Source organism: Mastigoproctus giganteus, chromosome 3, assembly GCF_048544385.1.
Source record: "Mastigoproctus giganteus isolate SK-2022 chromosome 3, ASM4854438v1, whole genome shotgun sequence".
Taxonomy (NCBI): domain Eukaryota; kingdom Metazoa; phylum Arthropoda; class Arachnida; order Uropygi; family Thelyphonidae; genus Mastigoproctus; species Mastigoproctus giganteus.
Window position 1 is genome coordinate 9,963,179 of NC_143577.1, and position 14,762 is coordinate 9,977,940.

Below are 14,762 nucleotides of genomic sequence, written 5' to 3' on the forward strand. Positions count from 1 at the left end.
AAGGGGTAGAATTTTTTTCAGCCTGGACTGTACTTGTTAACAGGAGAGATTGCTTCTACAGGGATGGGATACACTTAAATAGAAAGGGTGCAAGAATATTTGCTGATGCTATCGAGGCAGTGTTAGGTGGGTCGGAAAACTGCTAGCTTGGGGGGGAGACAAAGACCAATAGATTGACAGTAGCCACTGGCAGAGGTGAAAGAGATTCTTGCACTGCTTCTATTAGAATGAGCAGAAGCCTGAAAAACAAGATGCATGGTATTTCAGAGACTGCTGGGAGCCATTGCGGTACAAATAAACACTTGGGTTGTGTTAGGGTAGCTAAGAATAGAAACAGGTGCAGGTATACTTGCGTGTACACCAATGTTGGAGTTTAGTAAATAAATTTGATGAATTTGAGGTATTGCTCAAAACATCAAAGGCAGATATTGTTGGGATATCAGAGACGTGGTGTCACACAGATATAAGGGATGCAGAACTGCAATTTGGGGAGTACAACGTCTACAGAAAGGATAGACAGGATAGGAAGGGGGGAGGGGTTATGCTATTAGTTAAGAAACACATAAAAACTAAGGAAGTGAAGCCAGTCGACATTGCTGGACAGTGCAGTGTTGAGTCAGTTTGGTGTGACATAAGCATTGGGAGATCAAAATTGAGAGTAGGAGTGTGCTATAGGCCTAATGACTCTGATGAGTATAATAAGGAACTGTACAGGGAAATAGAGTGGGCCAGTAAATCAGAGAGTCTTATAATGGGAGATTTTAATTTCCCAGATATTGACTGGAATTTGGGGGCTGGTTACTCACACACTAGCAGGGCTTTTGTGGATTTATTGGATGATTGTTTTCTACATCAGCATGTTCAGGAGGCAACTAGAGGGAGTAATAATCTTGATTTGATTATCAGCAGTGATTCTTCATGCATTAAGAATCTGCAGATAAATGAACCACTAGGTGGCAGTGATCACAGTGTGCTGAAGTGGGATTTACTGAAAGAGGTAACTACCATTAGGGGTAAAGGGAAGGGTTATTGCTTCCGTAAAGGCGACTACGATGGACTGAGACAGTATTTAAATTCTATACAGTGGGACCAACTGATGATGTTACCAACAGCAAATTCAAAATGGGAAGCATTCAAAGAACATATCTTGGAAGCTACTAGGCTTTACATACCAACTAAGAAATATTGTTCAAGGTTTAGGCCAAAATGGATGTCAGATGAACTAATGAGGCATATGGCAGAGAAGAAAAATGCATGGGATACTTACAAATTAACACATGACACAGAAGCCTATGATAGATACAAGTTGATATGCAACCAAGTTACAAAGGAGGTTAGGAAGGCGAAGGCAGATTACGAGAAATCCTTGGCAAGGGATGCAAAGAAAAACAGCAAAGAGTTCTTTACTTATGTAAACTCTAGAAGGAAGGGGATGAATCAGATTGGTCCACTTGATATTGATGGGTCAACTGTTGATGATCCTGCTCAGGTAGCTAACAAACAAAATGAATATTTTGCATCGACATTCACACATGAGGAGTTATTCAGCAAGGGGAATGCCAGAGGTGTATTCAACTCTAGCAGTAAGCTACAGAATCTTGAAATAACTGGGAGTAAAGTGGAGGAGAAACTGTTGAAGATAAACACAAGAAAGGCACCCGGGGTGGATGGGATCTATCCAGTTATATTACAGGAGGCAGCAAAGGAAGTAAGCAAACCCTTAGCCATAATTATGAGAGCTTCCTTGGACTCAGGGGAGGTACCCATAGACTGGAAATGTGCAAATGTGACCCCAATTCACAAAGGAGGATCAAAGGCTGACACAAGTAACTATAGACCTGTGAGCTTAACTTCTGTTCCAGGAAAATTAATGGAGGCACTGGTTAAAGAAGCACTGCAGGATCATTTAGACAAGACTTCAGTTATAGCTCAGACACAGCATGGTTTTGTTAAGGGGAAGTCTTGCCTGACCAACTTGATTGGATACTATGATGCAGTCACAAAAGAACTGGATGCAGGGAATAACTTTGATATTATATACTTGGATCTTAGAAAGGCTTTTGATACTGTTGCACATGGAAGACTGCTACACAAATTGGAGCAGTGTGACATTGGAGGCAAATTGCTGCTATGGATAAAGGGGTGGTTGAGTGGGAGAAGACAGAGAGTGGTAATCAATGGACACTGCTCATCGTGGACTAATGTTATTAGTGGAATCCCTCAGGGCTCAGTGTTGGGTCCATTATTGTTTTCTGTATTTATAAATGATATTGATGATGGTATATCAAGCTTAATGTCCAAGTTTGCAGATGATACAAAGGTTGGCAGGGTTGTCAAGGACACTACTGACACTATGCTGCTGCAACAGGATCTGGAAAGGTTGAGCAGATGGGCTGAGAGGTGGCAAATGAAGTTTAACATTGACAAATGTAAAGTACTACACATGGGAAACAGCAACCCCAGGGCAACGTATCAACTCTGTGGTACTACACTGACAGTGGTAGAGAATGAAAGGGACTTGGGGGTGATTGTGCAGGCAGATATGAAGTTCTCTGAGCAGTGCAGACGGGCTGCAAGAGTAGCTCATGGAGTATTGTCAATGATATACAGGAATTTTTCCAGCAGGGATAAGGAGGTGATTATTCCATTGTATAAGGCAATGGTCAGGCCACACCTAGAGTACTGTATACAGGTCTGGAGGCCTCATTTCAAGAAGGATGTAGAGCTGCTGGAACGAGTACAGAGAAGGGCAACAAGATTAGTGAATGGAACAAAGGGGTGCTCTTACGAGGAAAGGCTTAAGTTTTGCAAATTACAGTGTCTGGAGACTAGGCACCAGCGAGGTGATCTGATAGAGGTGTATAAAGCCTTGAATGGTTTAAGCATGCTCAATGCTGATGGGATTCTTCCTCTAGCTCAGAAAAATCACCTGAGAGGGCATAAATTCAAATTGAGGAAAGACAGATGTAGGATAGACGTGCGGAAATTTGCCTTTAGCCAGCGGGTGGTTGGTTGGTGGAACAGACTGCCATCCCTTGTGGTGGAGGTTGATAGCCTAAATAAGTTTAAGGCTCAGCTGGACAGGTATTTTGAACGAACAGAGGGATGAAGTGGAAGTGGGTTTTTTTTTTTTTTTTTTTTGGCTGATGCTGCATAAGCTTGCTTTCTTGCATCAAATGCCTCTACTAATGCTAATGCTAATGCTTTCTGTCCATTTCTACTTTTTATGCACAATTTCTGTTCTGCATCAATAAACAATGCTGAACAGCTGCATTATTGTTCCATCAGCTATTGTTATCAGTTTAGCTGAGTTCTGAAGTGATCACAACAACCAGCTTCCATTGTACCTTATTTTTAATAATCAAGTACATACGTGACATTACCAATGCATACGATGGACCAGAATGGTGTCCTGGTCACTCCAAGCCACTGACAAAATATGTTATTCACAGCTTGGCATATGTTTGCTAATAGAGGCCACCCACCCAGCAGCTAATGATGAAAAGGCAAGAGCAATTAGTATCACTATACATTTAAAAAATCTCAGGCACCATGATGGTGCCTGAGTCAAGCCTAAAATCTGCCTCAGATTTTTAAATGTATTGCAATGTTGCTAATATTTTTTAAATTGTATAGCATCACTTAGGAGTGATGCTATATAATTTAAAAAGGATATTAGCAATCTGATGAGAGATCAGAAAGTCTAGAAATTGGCTTTCATAGTGGTGTCTCTCTTTTAAAGAAATAAATGCTTCATAAAATGACCTGTGGTTATTGATATTAGATCTGGCTTGCATATTCAGACCACAGTAAAAGACCAATAAAAAGATTTTAATGAATAATAAGTAGAACACTTACCACATCCTCCTGTATTTGGAAGGGGACATTTTGTCCATATAGCATCAAATGAATGAACAGAAGATGAACTAAGTACAACTCCAGCTCCTTCTAACAGACAGCCTGTGAACTGCCTTCCAACAAACACATTTGGACTGTTACTTTCTAAACTGATGTTTAAGAGTTCACTCCTAAAAAAATTATTAGAAACAATAATTTCTTGTTCATCCACACTTATGGTTATATTTCCTAAATGGTACATTAAGTCAACGTTATGCCACTGATTATTTGCTAACCCCGTTCCATGTCTGACAGATTCTTCCCTTCCTTGAACTTTCCATCGTAACTCAATTTCCCCTGAAGGTAACAATGAGAATGCTAAATAATCACCACTTGTTCCTTCTTGATAAAGAAGCTGTCCATAAGCACAAGTCCTAAAACTAAAAAATATCCTTTCACGAACAGAAAGACTACTTTGCAGTACTAGATACGAAGACCCATTAAAATAAACTTCTGAACTCCGTGCGACAACCGGACGAAGGAATAGCACTTGAGACAAGAGAAGCAGCCAAACCATGTCTGTCACTAGAAAAAAATAAATTCATAAATATATTGTAACTATTTTACATTGTTTAATTTTTTTAAAAATTTAAATTATATTTGAATAGGAAACTGGAATAAAAATGTACAAGTTCCGCATAAAAAAAAAAAATTTAACACTTTTACAATAGTCGTTAGCCTTGGCATATCAAATGTATCAACACCGTACAGTTTTAAATCTATAGATTTTCATCACCTAATTCTACATCCTGCAATTGTCAATACTTAAAGTTTATCCTTGGTTTTTTGGTTACATTTTAAGACCAAAACAACAGGCAAAATGTTAACTGTGGTTTATGTTAAACTTTGTTCTGCCTTGAAAGACTTTTGGACCTTTCCAACATACTTGGGTGCAGCAGCACACGTAAAACATTATGTACCCAAATTTAACATGTTTCTGTTAGGTAAACCTACAAATGGGTTTGCTCATTAACCACCGATTGCAGTTAAACCCATTTATGAGCCACCAGAAGTACAGGCCAAGAGGTGGGCGCATCACTGGTAAGCTACCATTTGCTTCAAAATATTTCATATCTTAGTGTTGTTGTTGTTATTGGGATTAACGACACAAGGGCTACTAAGGCCAAATTGTCTGTTCACAGTTTATTTACAGGCAACATATTGTTACAGATGTTAAATTACAGGCTCCTGTACAGGCCAATATGTTTTAAATACACGAAAAGTTCTTGTATATTGGCTTCATTTCCTAAGATATCAGATAAATTAGATGAGATGTTCAATGTTAAGAGTGACCAGAAAGTGTTAGATCGAATGGTTGAATATAAGGGACACGCCACCAGAAAATGACGAACAGTAAGTTGCATCTAACAGGATGAGCACTGAGGTGGGTTTTCTCCCAGTAGCAGGAAGAGATGGCTATGGTGAGTGTGTCCAATTCTGAGCCTTGCCAATATCACTTCTTCTCATCTGTTTCGTCGAAAGCTAGAGAGCCACAGCTTTCGATCTTCTTTTATCTAGTAAAGTTTATTGTTGATGTTACCTTTCCAGATCTGTGACCATTTATCGTAGCAGGCTTTACGAATGACAGACTTATGGTCAGTGTAAGGAACCTGAGGATATTGTGAGAGAGCGCTTTGATGATGTTTAGTGGCAAAGTCAGCACTCATTTCCAGGAATGCCAGAACGGCCAGGGATCCAGCAGAACCTGATCGACTGATTGGACACACTGCAGCAGAATAGTCAGGAATGAATCTGTTTCAAGATAAGATGAGAATACAAGAACTTCTTCTTTATGGCAGAGACAGCACTGAGGGAGTCAGTGTAAATTATGGCAAGTGAGATGGAAAGCTCAATAATCTTACTAAGTGCTAACTTAATGGTATATAATTCAGCTGTGAAGACGCTGCAAGCTAGCAGTAGTGTGGTTGAAATAGTACATGAAGGAAAAACTGCAGCAGCACCTACCATTTTGTCAGTTTTGGAACTATCTGTATAAATTTTATAGGCATGGTTGTTTATAGTAGCATGAACTGAGTGTAACTGTCTGATATTGCAGGGTGGTATAATATTTTTCCCAGACTGGAGAAAGTGCACATCATAAGAGACAGACACACAAAACCAAGGTGGAACAGGTGCAGTTGTGTCCTGAAAAATTTCATTTAAATTGACATTCCAACTCTAAACAAGCTCTTTAATCCTGAGTGAAGCAGGTCTATTTTCATTTGGCTTGCTCTCATAGAACGATTCCCACTAAGTGTTATAGAGATACTCCCAAATGGAGTGTGATGGTAGACTCTGGATCTTAGCAGCATAGTGGAGCAGTAGTGTTTTCCTACGCAGGTGTAATGGGGGATCATGCGCTTCAATATAAAGACTTTGGATCGGAGAAGTCCTGAAAGCTCCTAGGGCTGTCCTCAAAGCACCATGCTATATGACGTTCAGCCGTTCTAATGTGCTTACCCTAGCAGAGTCATGTACTGAAGAACCGCAATCTAAGGTGAGTGTGTACAGGTTTAGGGACTTGAACAGGTGTAGTAAGATATACTGATCAGCTCCCCGTAACATGGATGGGACTGATCGAAGTATATTCATATGCTTTAGACAAGTAGTTCTTAAATGAGTGATGTGAGCTTGGAAGTTTAGCTTGCTGTCCAATATCAGTCCAAGAAATCTAATGGTATTAACAAGTTGTTTGTTTGTTTGTTTGGCAGTTATTGGCACATCAGCTTCTGTGGCCATAATGCACCTCCCAAGATTTTTGCAGTACTTTGATCCAAGCCCGAGGCGGGATTCGAACCCGCGACCTTTAGGTTGCCAGGCAGGCACTTTACCCACCTGGCTAGCCCGGTTGGCGGTATTAACAAGTGAGATTGGAGTTTTATTTCTAGTTCAGGGTCAGGATGGAGAGCCTGTAACTTGCAGAAGTGAGTGGCAGTGCGTTTATTTTCTGACAGTCGATAACCATTCCGTGAAGTCCAGGATTCTATTTTGGTTATGGCTAGTTGGAGCTGCCGTTCAATGATATTCATACTTTTGGACTGACAGGAGATGGTGAGATCGTCTGCATACATGTACATTTCAACAGTTTTTGGGATATTACGTGTCATATTGCTAACTTGAACTGCGAATAGTGTTGGACTAAGTATCGAACCCTGTGATATGCCTTCCTCTTGAATGTGAGATGTAGAGATTGCATTTTTATATCGGACCTGAAAATACCGAAGTCGCAAGAAATTCTGAATTTTTTTTTTTTTTTTTTTTTTTGGTAGTTGTTGCCGCATCGGCTTCTGTGGCCGTAATAGTTTCTTATTATACTCATCAGAGTATAATAATTAAATAGTATAATAAAAGAGTATAATAATAATTTATCAAATAATTAAATAATTTAAATTTATAGCTGTAAAGACATGTTTGGTTTGGGGTTTACTCTTCCCTTCTAAATTGTGCAGTTCTATAAATATGTCATTCCTGTCACACTATTTTTTTTTTTTTAGATTATCCTTTGTTTTGACTTTTTTTTTTTTTCTGGATTACTGACTGACTGAAAGCAGTTGGTAAGTATGATGGTATTCAGCATCAAGTTAATTATGCATCATTATTATATAATAATACTAGACAGTGTGGATCTCATTTTTATGATTTGTGTTTTACAAGCACTGAAAGGAAAACCTTATCAAATTTGCTTGGCCGAATACTGAGTCTCTCCTTCAATTGTTGTGAGGGGTTCAGTCCATGTTTTTCAGCCTACCCAACACAGAAACAACTCTGCTGAGTGATACTTTGCATGAAGTACCTGGGTTAAGTGCAGAGAATGAGCCAACACCCAAAATACAAAAAAACTTAATGTTGAGATCTGTTACATTCAGGATTAAAAAGAAAGTTCTGGAATTTCAGCAGAATAAAAATTTATTGCTCAACAGCATTAAGGATAGCCTTACCACAATATGCATTCCTTTTACCCTAAATTCTGTCATCTGCATGCAGCTTGAAAGGCAGAAGGTTGTCAGCCATAGACAAGGCTTTTGCTCTTAATGTTTACCTTCAAAGCCTTGTACTTATAAGTTATTGAGAAGGAAACTCAATTTACCAAGCAGAAAAACCCTGAAGCATTTAATGTTGAACATTGTTAATAAGCCAGGATTCTTCCCTGTTTTGCTGAATTGTTTAAGGAAGCAAATAGCAGTTATGCAGGAAAAAGACAAACTGTGCATACAATGAATAAACAAAGTGCATTATCTAATTGTGAAGATGATTCTGCTGTTCTTCTTGGCCTCTCAAACCATACTGATACTTTGCTTGAACTGGTTCGCCAGGATGCTAGTGAACCAGTAAGTCTCACTGACAAAGCGAAAGAGTAAGAATCAACCAGGTACAGTGAGGTTATGGATATTTATGATGAAAATGTACTGACATATTTCTCAGGTTACCTAGCCAGAAATATTTTAAAGAGCAACAATTGTGAAACATGTAAAGATTTACTATTAGGCCCAAAATATCTTGATAGACAAATTGTTTTTGTATTTTAAAGATTTTAATGTGAGGAGTACGGATTGAAATGGCTATCAAAGAAATTGTTGAATACAATGATGTGTATCAAATATCTTCTTTTCTGAAGTTGATATGGTATTTCATAAGGAAAATTTTGTAAAAAAAACGTTTGATAAAACATGTTTTATTGACCTTGAGTGGATTGGGAACCACAAGCACAAAGATGATATGCAAAAAGTGTTTATTCAATCTTTCTTGAAAATTATGTTAAAACAAAAAGTGAAAAATGTGAACTTGGCTTACCAGTCTAGCCAAGCATCAAAATCCCTTAAAAGTTTGAAATATGTTAAACACATGTAACTGGGAAATGTTAAACGTGTGTTGTGAAAGCTAGAGAGAAAAATTGTCATGATTTTTTTTTTTTTTTTTTTTTAATTAGAGATCAGTTGTATCAAAGCAATATTAACTGACCATTCTGAACTACATAAAACGTGGCAAATCCACAAATAAGATACAACTCCATAATTTGGATGGAATTCTATTGTATGGTGAATCACTGAAGTGTTTTCTTCTGGCTTTTAGAGGCATTCCAAAGTAATCTTCCGAATGTCTCTGAAAGCCAGAGACCTGAAGATTATTGTAAATATGAAAAATACCTTTTCCTTTTCATAAAAAAAATAAAAAGTTCAGAATTGGCATCATAGTTTAAAAAAAAAGGTTCTGATACTGTTGAAGATGACAGCTCCATGTTTTAGTCTAGTGAACTGTCCACAAGAAAGTCTTCAGAATGTTTCAGAGTCTTTATCGGAATCAGTAACTTTCTTACAATCCAGTATCAAAATTATTGGAATTTTGGTGCTAGAGTTGTAAGAAAGGAAGCAAAGCTTATCTCTCAGTAACAGCATATCATAGCATCTTTACAGCTTATGAAATAAAGGATTGTATTGAAGACTGTGACACAGTGCTTTATTATTATTAATTTATGTTGCTTGTACTGGGCATATAAATCTTTAGTCATGCTTTTAATTTTATAACTTAAATCAACATGCCTTTTATTATATATTACAGCACAGTTGTATTATATATTACAGGATAGTTCATGTGATGCTATTACTATTTCAATTTACAGAAGACTACATATAATACAAATCTCTCTCATATGTAATGAGAAACTTTATAATTCAAGTTCCTTTAATTTATGAAGTGTGAAATTTGTCCTTTTTTTGTTGTAAAGCTAACTCAAATAAATAGTGATCTAAATGAAAGAATGCTAAATTTTGTTAAAGAAAATAACTAACTCAGCAATAAAACAGTCAAAATGTAGTCACAGATAATTGTATTCCAAATTTTTCATTGATTTCAGATTTTTTGTATTTTTGTGTAGTATACAAAAAAAAAAAAAAAAAAGAAGAAGAAATTTATTACTGTCTATGGTTAGCAGCTAAATGATGCAGTGGTTCATTTCATAGGATGCCATGCCAAAAGTAATAAATAAATAAATGAAAAGAATTTAAATTATAAATTATTTATAATTATTTGATAAGAAGGGAGAAAAAAAGGGGATAAAAGAAAAAGGTAGGGGAGCAAAAACAGAAGGGGAAAAGGCCTTCCTTTAGTTGACCACACAATTATCACAGCCGTTAATTTAAATTTGCTGATATCTTTACTTATGTTTATATTTGCTATTCTTCTGGGGTTTCTTTTAGTTTTTTTTTTTTTTTTTGTATTGGAACAATAATTAATTGTGAATATTTCATACTAATAATCGGTGAATCGATATATTGTCCATCACACTCTTCGCAATGTTCCGGTCCGTTTCTTAGGTCCGAAACTGGTGTCGCCACTTTCTATGCGTTTTAACATGTAACCGTAATCAACATTATCGTCTATGGGAGTGGACACTGTAGCTTTTCTGTGCCCTAGGCGAGACAAAATTTGCGCTTCAGTTATATTCTGTACCATCCATTCGCCTATCTATCCATCACCCTGCCTACCAAATCCCACCCATTCGCATATTCTCAATATTTGATAAAATATTTATATAATGTTATTTCTTTATTTAGAAATAATTATTACCTTATTTAATTTAAATAATTATTTTTTAAACCACTAAAAAAAATTACATTTTGTTAGAATGCGTCCCTAGAACCCTAGAAAAATACAGAGGTAGTCGAGGTTCGACTACCTCTGTATTTTTGGCTCTGCCAAAAATACAGAGGTAGTCTGTTATATTTTGGATAATCAATTTTAAATGCACTCTGTCTAAGATAAAACGGAAACTGGAAGAAATTTTATGAGAAAATTACAGTAATTTGCATATTATTTACACTACTGTTCGTTCTTATACAGCTTTAAAGAGAATTGCCAATGTTTGGTTGCTAAAAGATACCGGTGTTCTTTTTCTGCTGCAAGATTCTGCATTTTCATCAGACACCAATTGTTCCTTATTCAATCGGAATGGCGTTAAATGCTTCACTGGCTGTGAATAGTTTCTGTAAAATTACAATTAATGAATATAGTTTAATGAAGAGGCCTTATATCACCATAACAGCAATCGTAACTTAAAATATTGGGCAAACGAAGCAATATATGGACTGAACAATGCACGTCTTCAGAGATCCTATTTTTTTCGATAATTAATTAATCTTTATTGCACGTAAAGATACGATACAATATACCCATCACGGCATGCTGCCAGGAGTCTCACATGGGTATAAATTCTGCGATGACAGGCAAAGAAAAAGAAATGTGGATCATGTTGCAGGAATTCCTCACGTGTTTTTCATGGCACACATTATCAAAATGCATGGATTCGTTTTAGGAGCAAAACGGCGAGCTGCCACACTTCACGACCAACGGTTCCTTGATGAAAAGTTCCCAGTGCCATATGGAAAGAAAGACAAGGGACAACTGTAGAGTCAAATTCTGTGATCAAATGGCCAACCACAATCGCCAGATTTGACGCCACTTCATTCCTTCCTTTCTTTTGGAGAGATTTTAAATCGGTTGTTCACCGACATTTGGTGAACTGTAGCACAAAATCTGAATATGCAAAAAAAGTTTGAATATGCGACTATATCAACTTTTTATATATATATATATATATATATATATATATATATATATATATATATATATATATATCATACAATATTATATGTATTGTAGTGATATCACGAATTCGGACCTGGTGCCCATCGGGGGGAGGGGTTAAATTAATTTAATTGGTTTTCAAAATTCATTTCTAATTTAGAATTTCTAAATTATATTTGGAGAGTTGCTTCTACAATGCCTTTAGTCTTGGTTACCTTTCTCCCCCTCCCCACTGATTTGATTTTTTATATTTAGTTTAACCTATTTTCGCTCTATTGGTTTGCCATACTACTGGTGTAATTTTTATTTTTATATTTTTTTTTCATTTTAGTTTTATACAACTAGCAGAGGAATATACAATTATGCTGTCTCTGATGTTTGCCTTACTATTTATTATTTTCTCTCATTAATTAAATCGTTCTCTCTCTCTCTCTCTCTCTCTCAAAAAATTAGAATCTTTTATAGGCTCACATCTGGTGAGCCCATAAAGGCTTGGCTCACCCAGGGTCCTGAGCTGGATATCATCATTCTCCTCTTTCTTGGTGATTCCCTTTTGCCTCTCTCTCGCTGTTTGTTGTTGTTGTTTGTTATTTGGTTTTTAGGAGCATTAGCAACTAAGGCCATATTGCTCCGAGGATATGCGGTGGTCATTCCCTGACCTTTCCGCATCCTCCGTATTTGGTGGTGACGGGCTCGAACCCCGGTCTAATCAAGAAGCGTGTGCTGCGCACTGCTGCTCCTTCCCACCTGGCTACGGAGGCGCGCCCCCTCCCTCTCGCCTGGTACAGCATAAGCCTTCCTTGTACCATATGGCTAATAATAATATCTAGTAAGGCCACCTCCCCCCCCCCCCTCTGGAATCACCGAATTACAGCCCGTACACTTCGTGACATGGACTCCACTAGGTGTCTGAGGGAGTCTAGCCTCAGATTTGACCAGTCTTCTATCAGGATGTCAGCTGCAGTAGTGTGGTCATTAAAATGAAGCATTGAAGGGCGAAGAAGGTTCGATACGACAGAAAGCTATCCAATGGAAGTCTTAACACAACCTTCTAACGGTAGAAATCGCAATTGAGAAAACATCAAGTGTTTTCTCAATTGCGATTTCTGACGAGCTCCAACAAAAACTTTTCGAAAATAGGAAAGATCACCTGTCTTTCCCACGACCCAATCGACTAAGAAGCACCAGGAAAGCATGCAATAATTTTATGACATCAAGGAAGTTATGATCATATCATGTGACAACATATTTGCAAGCCTGTTGTTTATCTGTTGACGTCTACAGATTTTCTGACCAGTGAGTGCGTATTCATGTAAATAAAATTATAACATTAAACGATTCACTGACAAGACTCCAGTATAGTTCACGTTCAAGCCAGTACTAGAAATGTAAACTATTAACAACTAGAACGCTAATATTTGGAAACAAAAATAAGATTTTTATTTTTGGCAAAAGATTATCCAACGTATATAAAACAAAACATCAGACACCAACTGTCATCAGTTTCTGATATTCGGATGCTACCGATTAATTACAAGTGTGCTCGTACGAGTAGTTAGCTGCTAAAATTTTAACAGTGACATGTATCGTTTAATCAAAGGGAGGATAGTCCCAACGGTTGTGCAATCGCAGGTGTTTCCATTTAAAAAATTTCTGAAGTGCTAATCGGTATACAATACTTTCCAACTGTACGCGCTGCAGCCTTACATAACTACCACGGTATCGTTTGCTTCAATTACACACGCTTCCCTGCACATGCGCCTCCTGATCTTGCTATTCGACCGGATGACTTTTCACCTCCAGGTCATGGATTTGTATTACACACCGGATATGGCAACCTTTACAAGACAGATTCAGTTCTTTGGGCTTCGCACTACAATTATAAAAAATTTCACTTTTATTGTTATTTTTGTTTTTCAAAAATCAGTTTAACTCGAGCATTGCTTTGATCCTGTGAATTTTAACTTCGGTGTAATCAGAGAGAGAGAGAGAGAGAGAATGCACAGCATTCCAATCTGAGATTAGAGAGCAAATGCCATTACGCGTCATGTTTTTTCATGCCTACTAATCACACTTCTGTCGTTAAATTTAATCAAACAACACCAAAGTTCGTTCAAATAACACAAGTATGAAAAGACAACACCTTGAATAGTGACAATTTATCTGTAGATAAGATGGATCTGGTGGTAAACGGAAGTACAGTAGTTTTCACAAAACTTTCATAATGACTGTTTTAATAAAAATGACAGTAAAGTCTATGAACTCATTGAAGTTAGCGAATTAACCAGTTCTTGTTCAGAATTAGGAGTTGGGGAGGGAAAGCCTATCAGTACTTTACGGTAACAAATACGAAACTGATAATGCACTATTTAATATATATGTCATCTATTGTCTTGTTCTTTGCTATAGGCGTACACTTAATTTCTTATCTCAAACAGTTAATTCCAATAGGATGTATGCTTAACCACATCAAGAAACACAAACCCTCACGATCTTCTAATCTGGAAAAAATATATAATGGAAGATTAATGAACTTAACTAGCTGTCCATTGTGAAGCAAAATCGCGAAGTCTTCCGGTTTTTTGTGTTGCTAGTCTTTTGTTTTATATCGAATGTCTCTTGGCGAGAAAAGATGGACACCCACCAGCTAATACAAACTGAAGAGAGGCTAGCAGGCATTCAAGAGCTTTAAAAGCGCTTGAATTCGTCATACGGAAGGAATTTGGAAAGGTCAAAGTGACGAAACTTCTTCGTCATCAAATAAACCAAGTGGATAATGCATTCCTAAGGAGTCAATAACCGAAATTACGCAATGTAACTATCATATAAAATTCTTCGTAATTTTAAAAGTTACATTGTTTAATTACGTTTGGTCCCTGATTTTTATTATTATTATTATTATTATTTTGCTCATAAATTTCCTTGTATTATTCACAGAATATGCGAGATAATTTATCAAGATGTAGGTCGGTATCTACAGTCCGCAATCCTCGGGGTTGACCCATTCCTGATTCAAGATTTCGGACTGACCCAAAATGATAAAATATCATATACCTGATACCATTCTTGACTTTTATCAGCTTTCGATATATTGATCACAGATTCACCCGCTCCAAATCCTAGATACCTTTAAAATAAAAAAAAAAAAAAAGTCCTTTCTGTGATATTTTCGTCAGTGCACACTTATGAAGCTATACTTACTGACTGATCATTTTCCAGACGAAATTGTTCGACGATCTGGATACCATCTATATTGTCGTGGTAATAGCCTTTGGGTTCCCCTC

General features: G+C 37.1%; 1 protein-coding gene across 1 annotated transcript in view; it reads right to left on the reverse strand.

The window, feature by feature from the left end:
* LOC150087659 (protein crumbs-like) overlaps positions 1-14,762 on the reverse strand; it is a 207,835-nt gene that overhangs the window by 118,643 nt on the left and 74,430 nt on the right. The window contains exon 2 of the mRNA XM_090369851.1: positions 3,859-4,422. Within this exon, the coding sequence (XP_090225977.1) occupies positions 3,859-4,422 (564 nt within the window). The remainder of the gene's footprint in view (positions 1-3,858; positions 4,423-14,762) is intronic.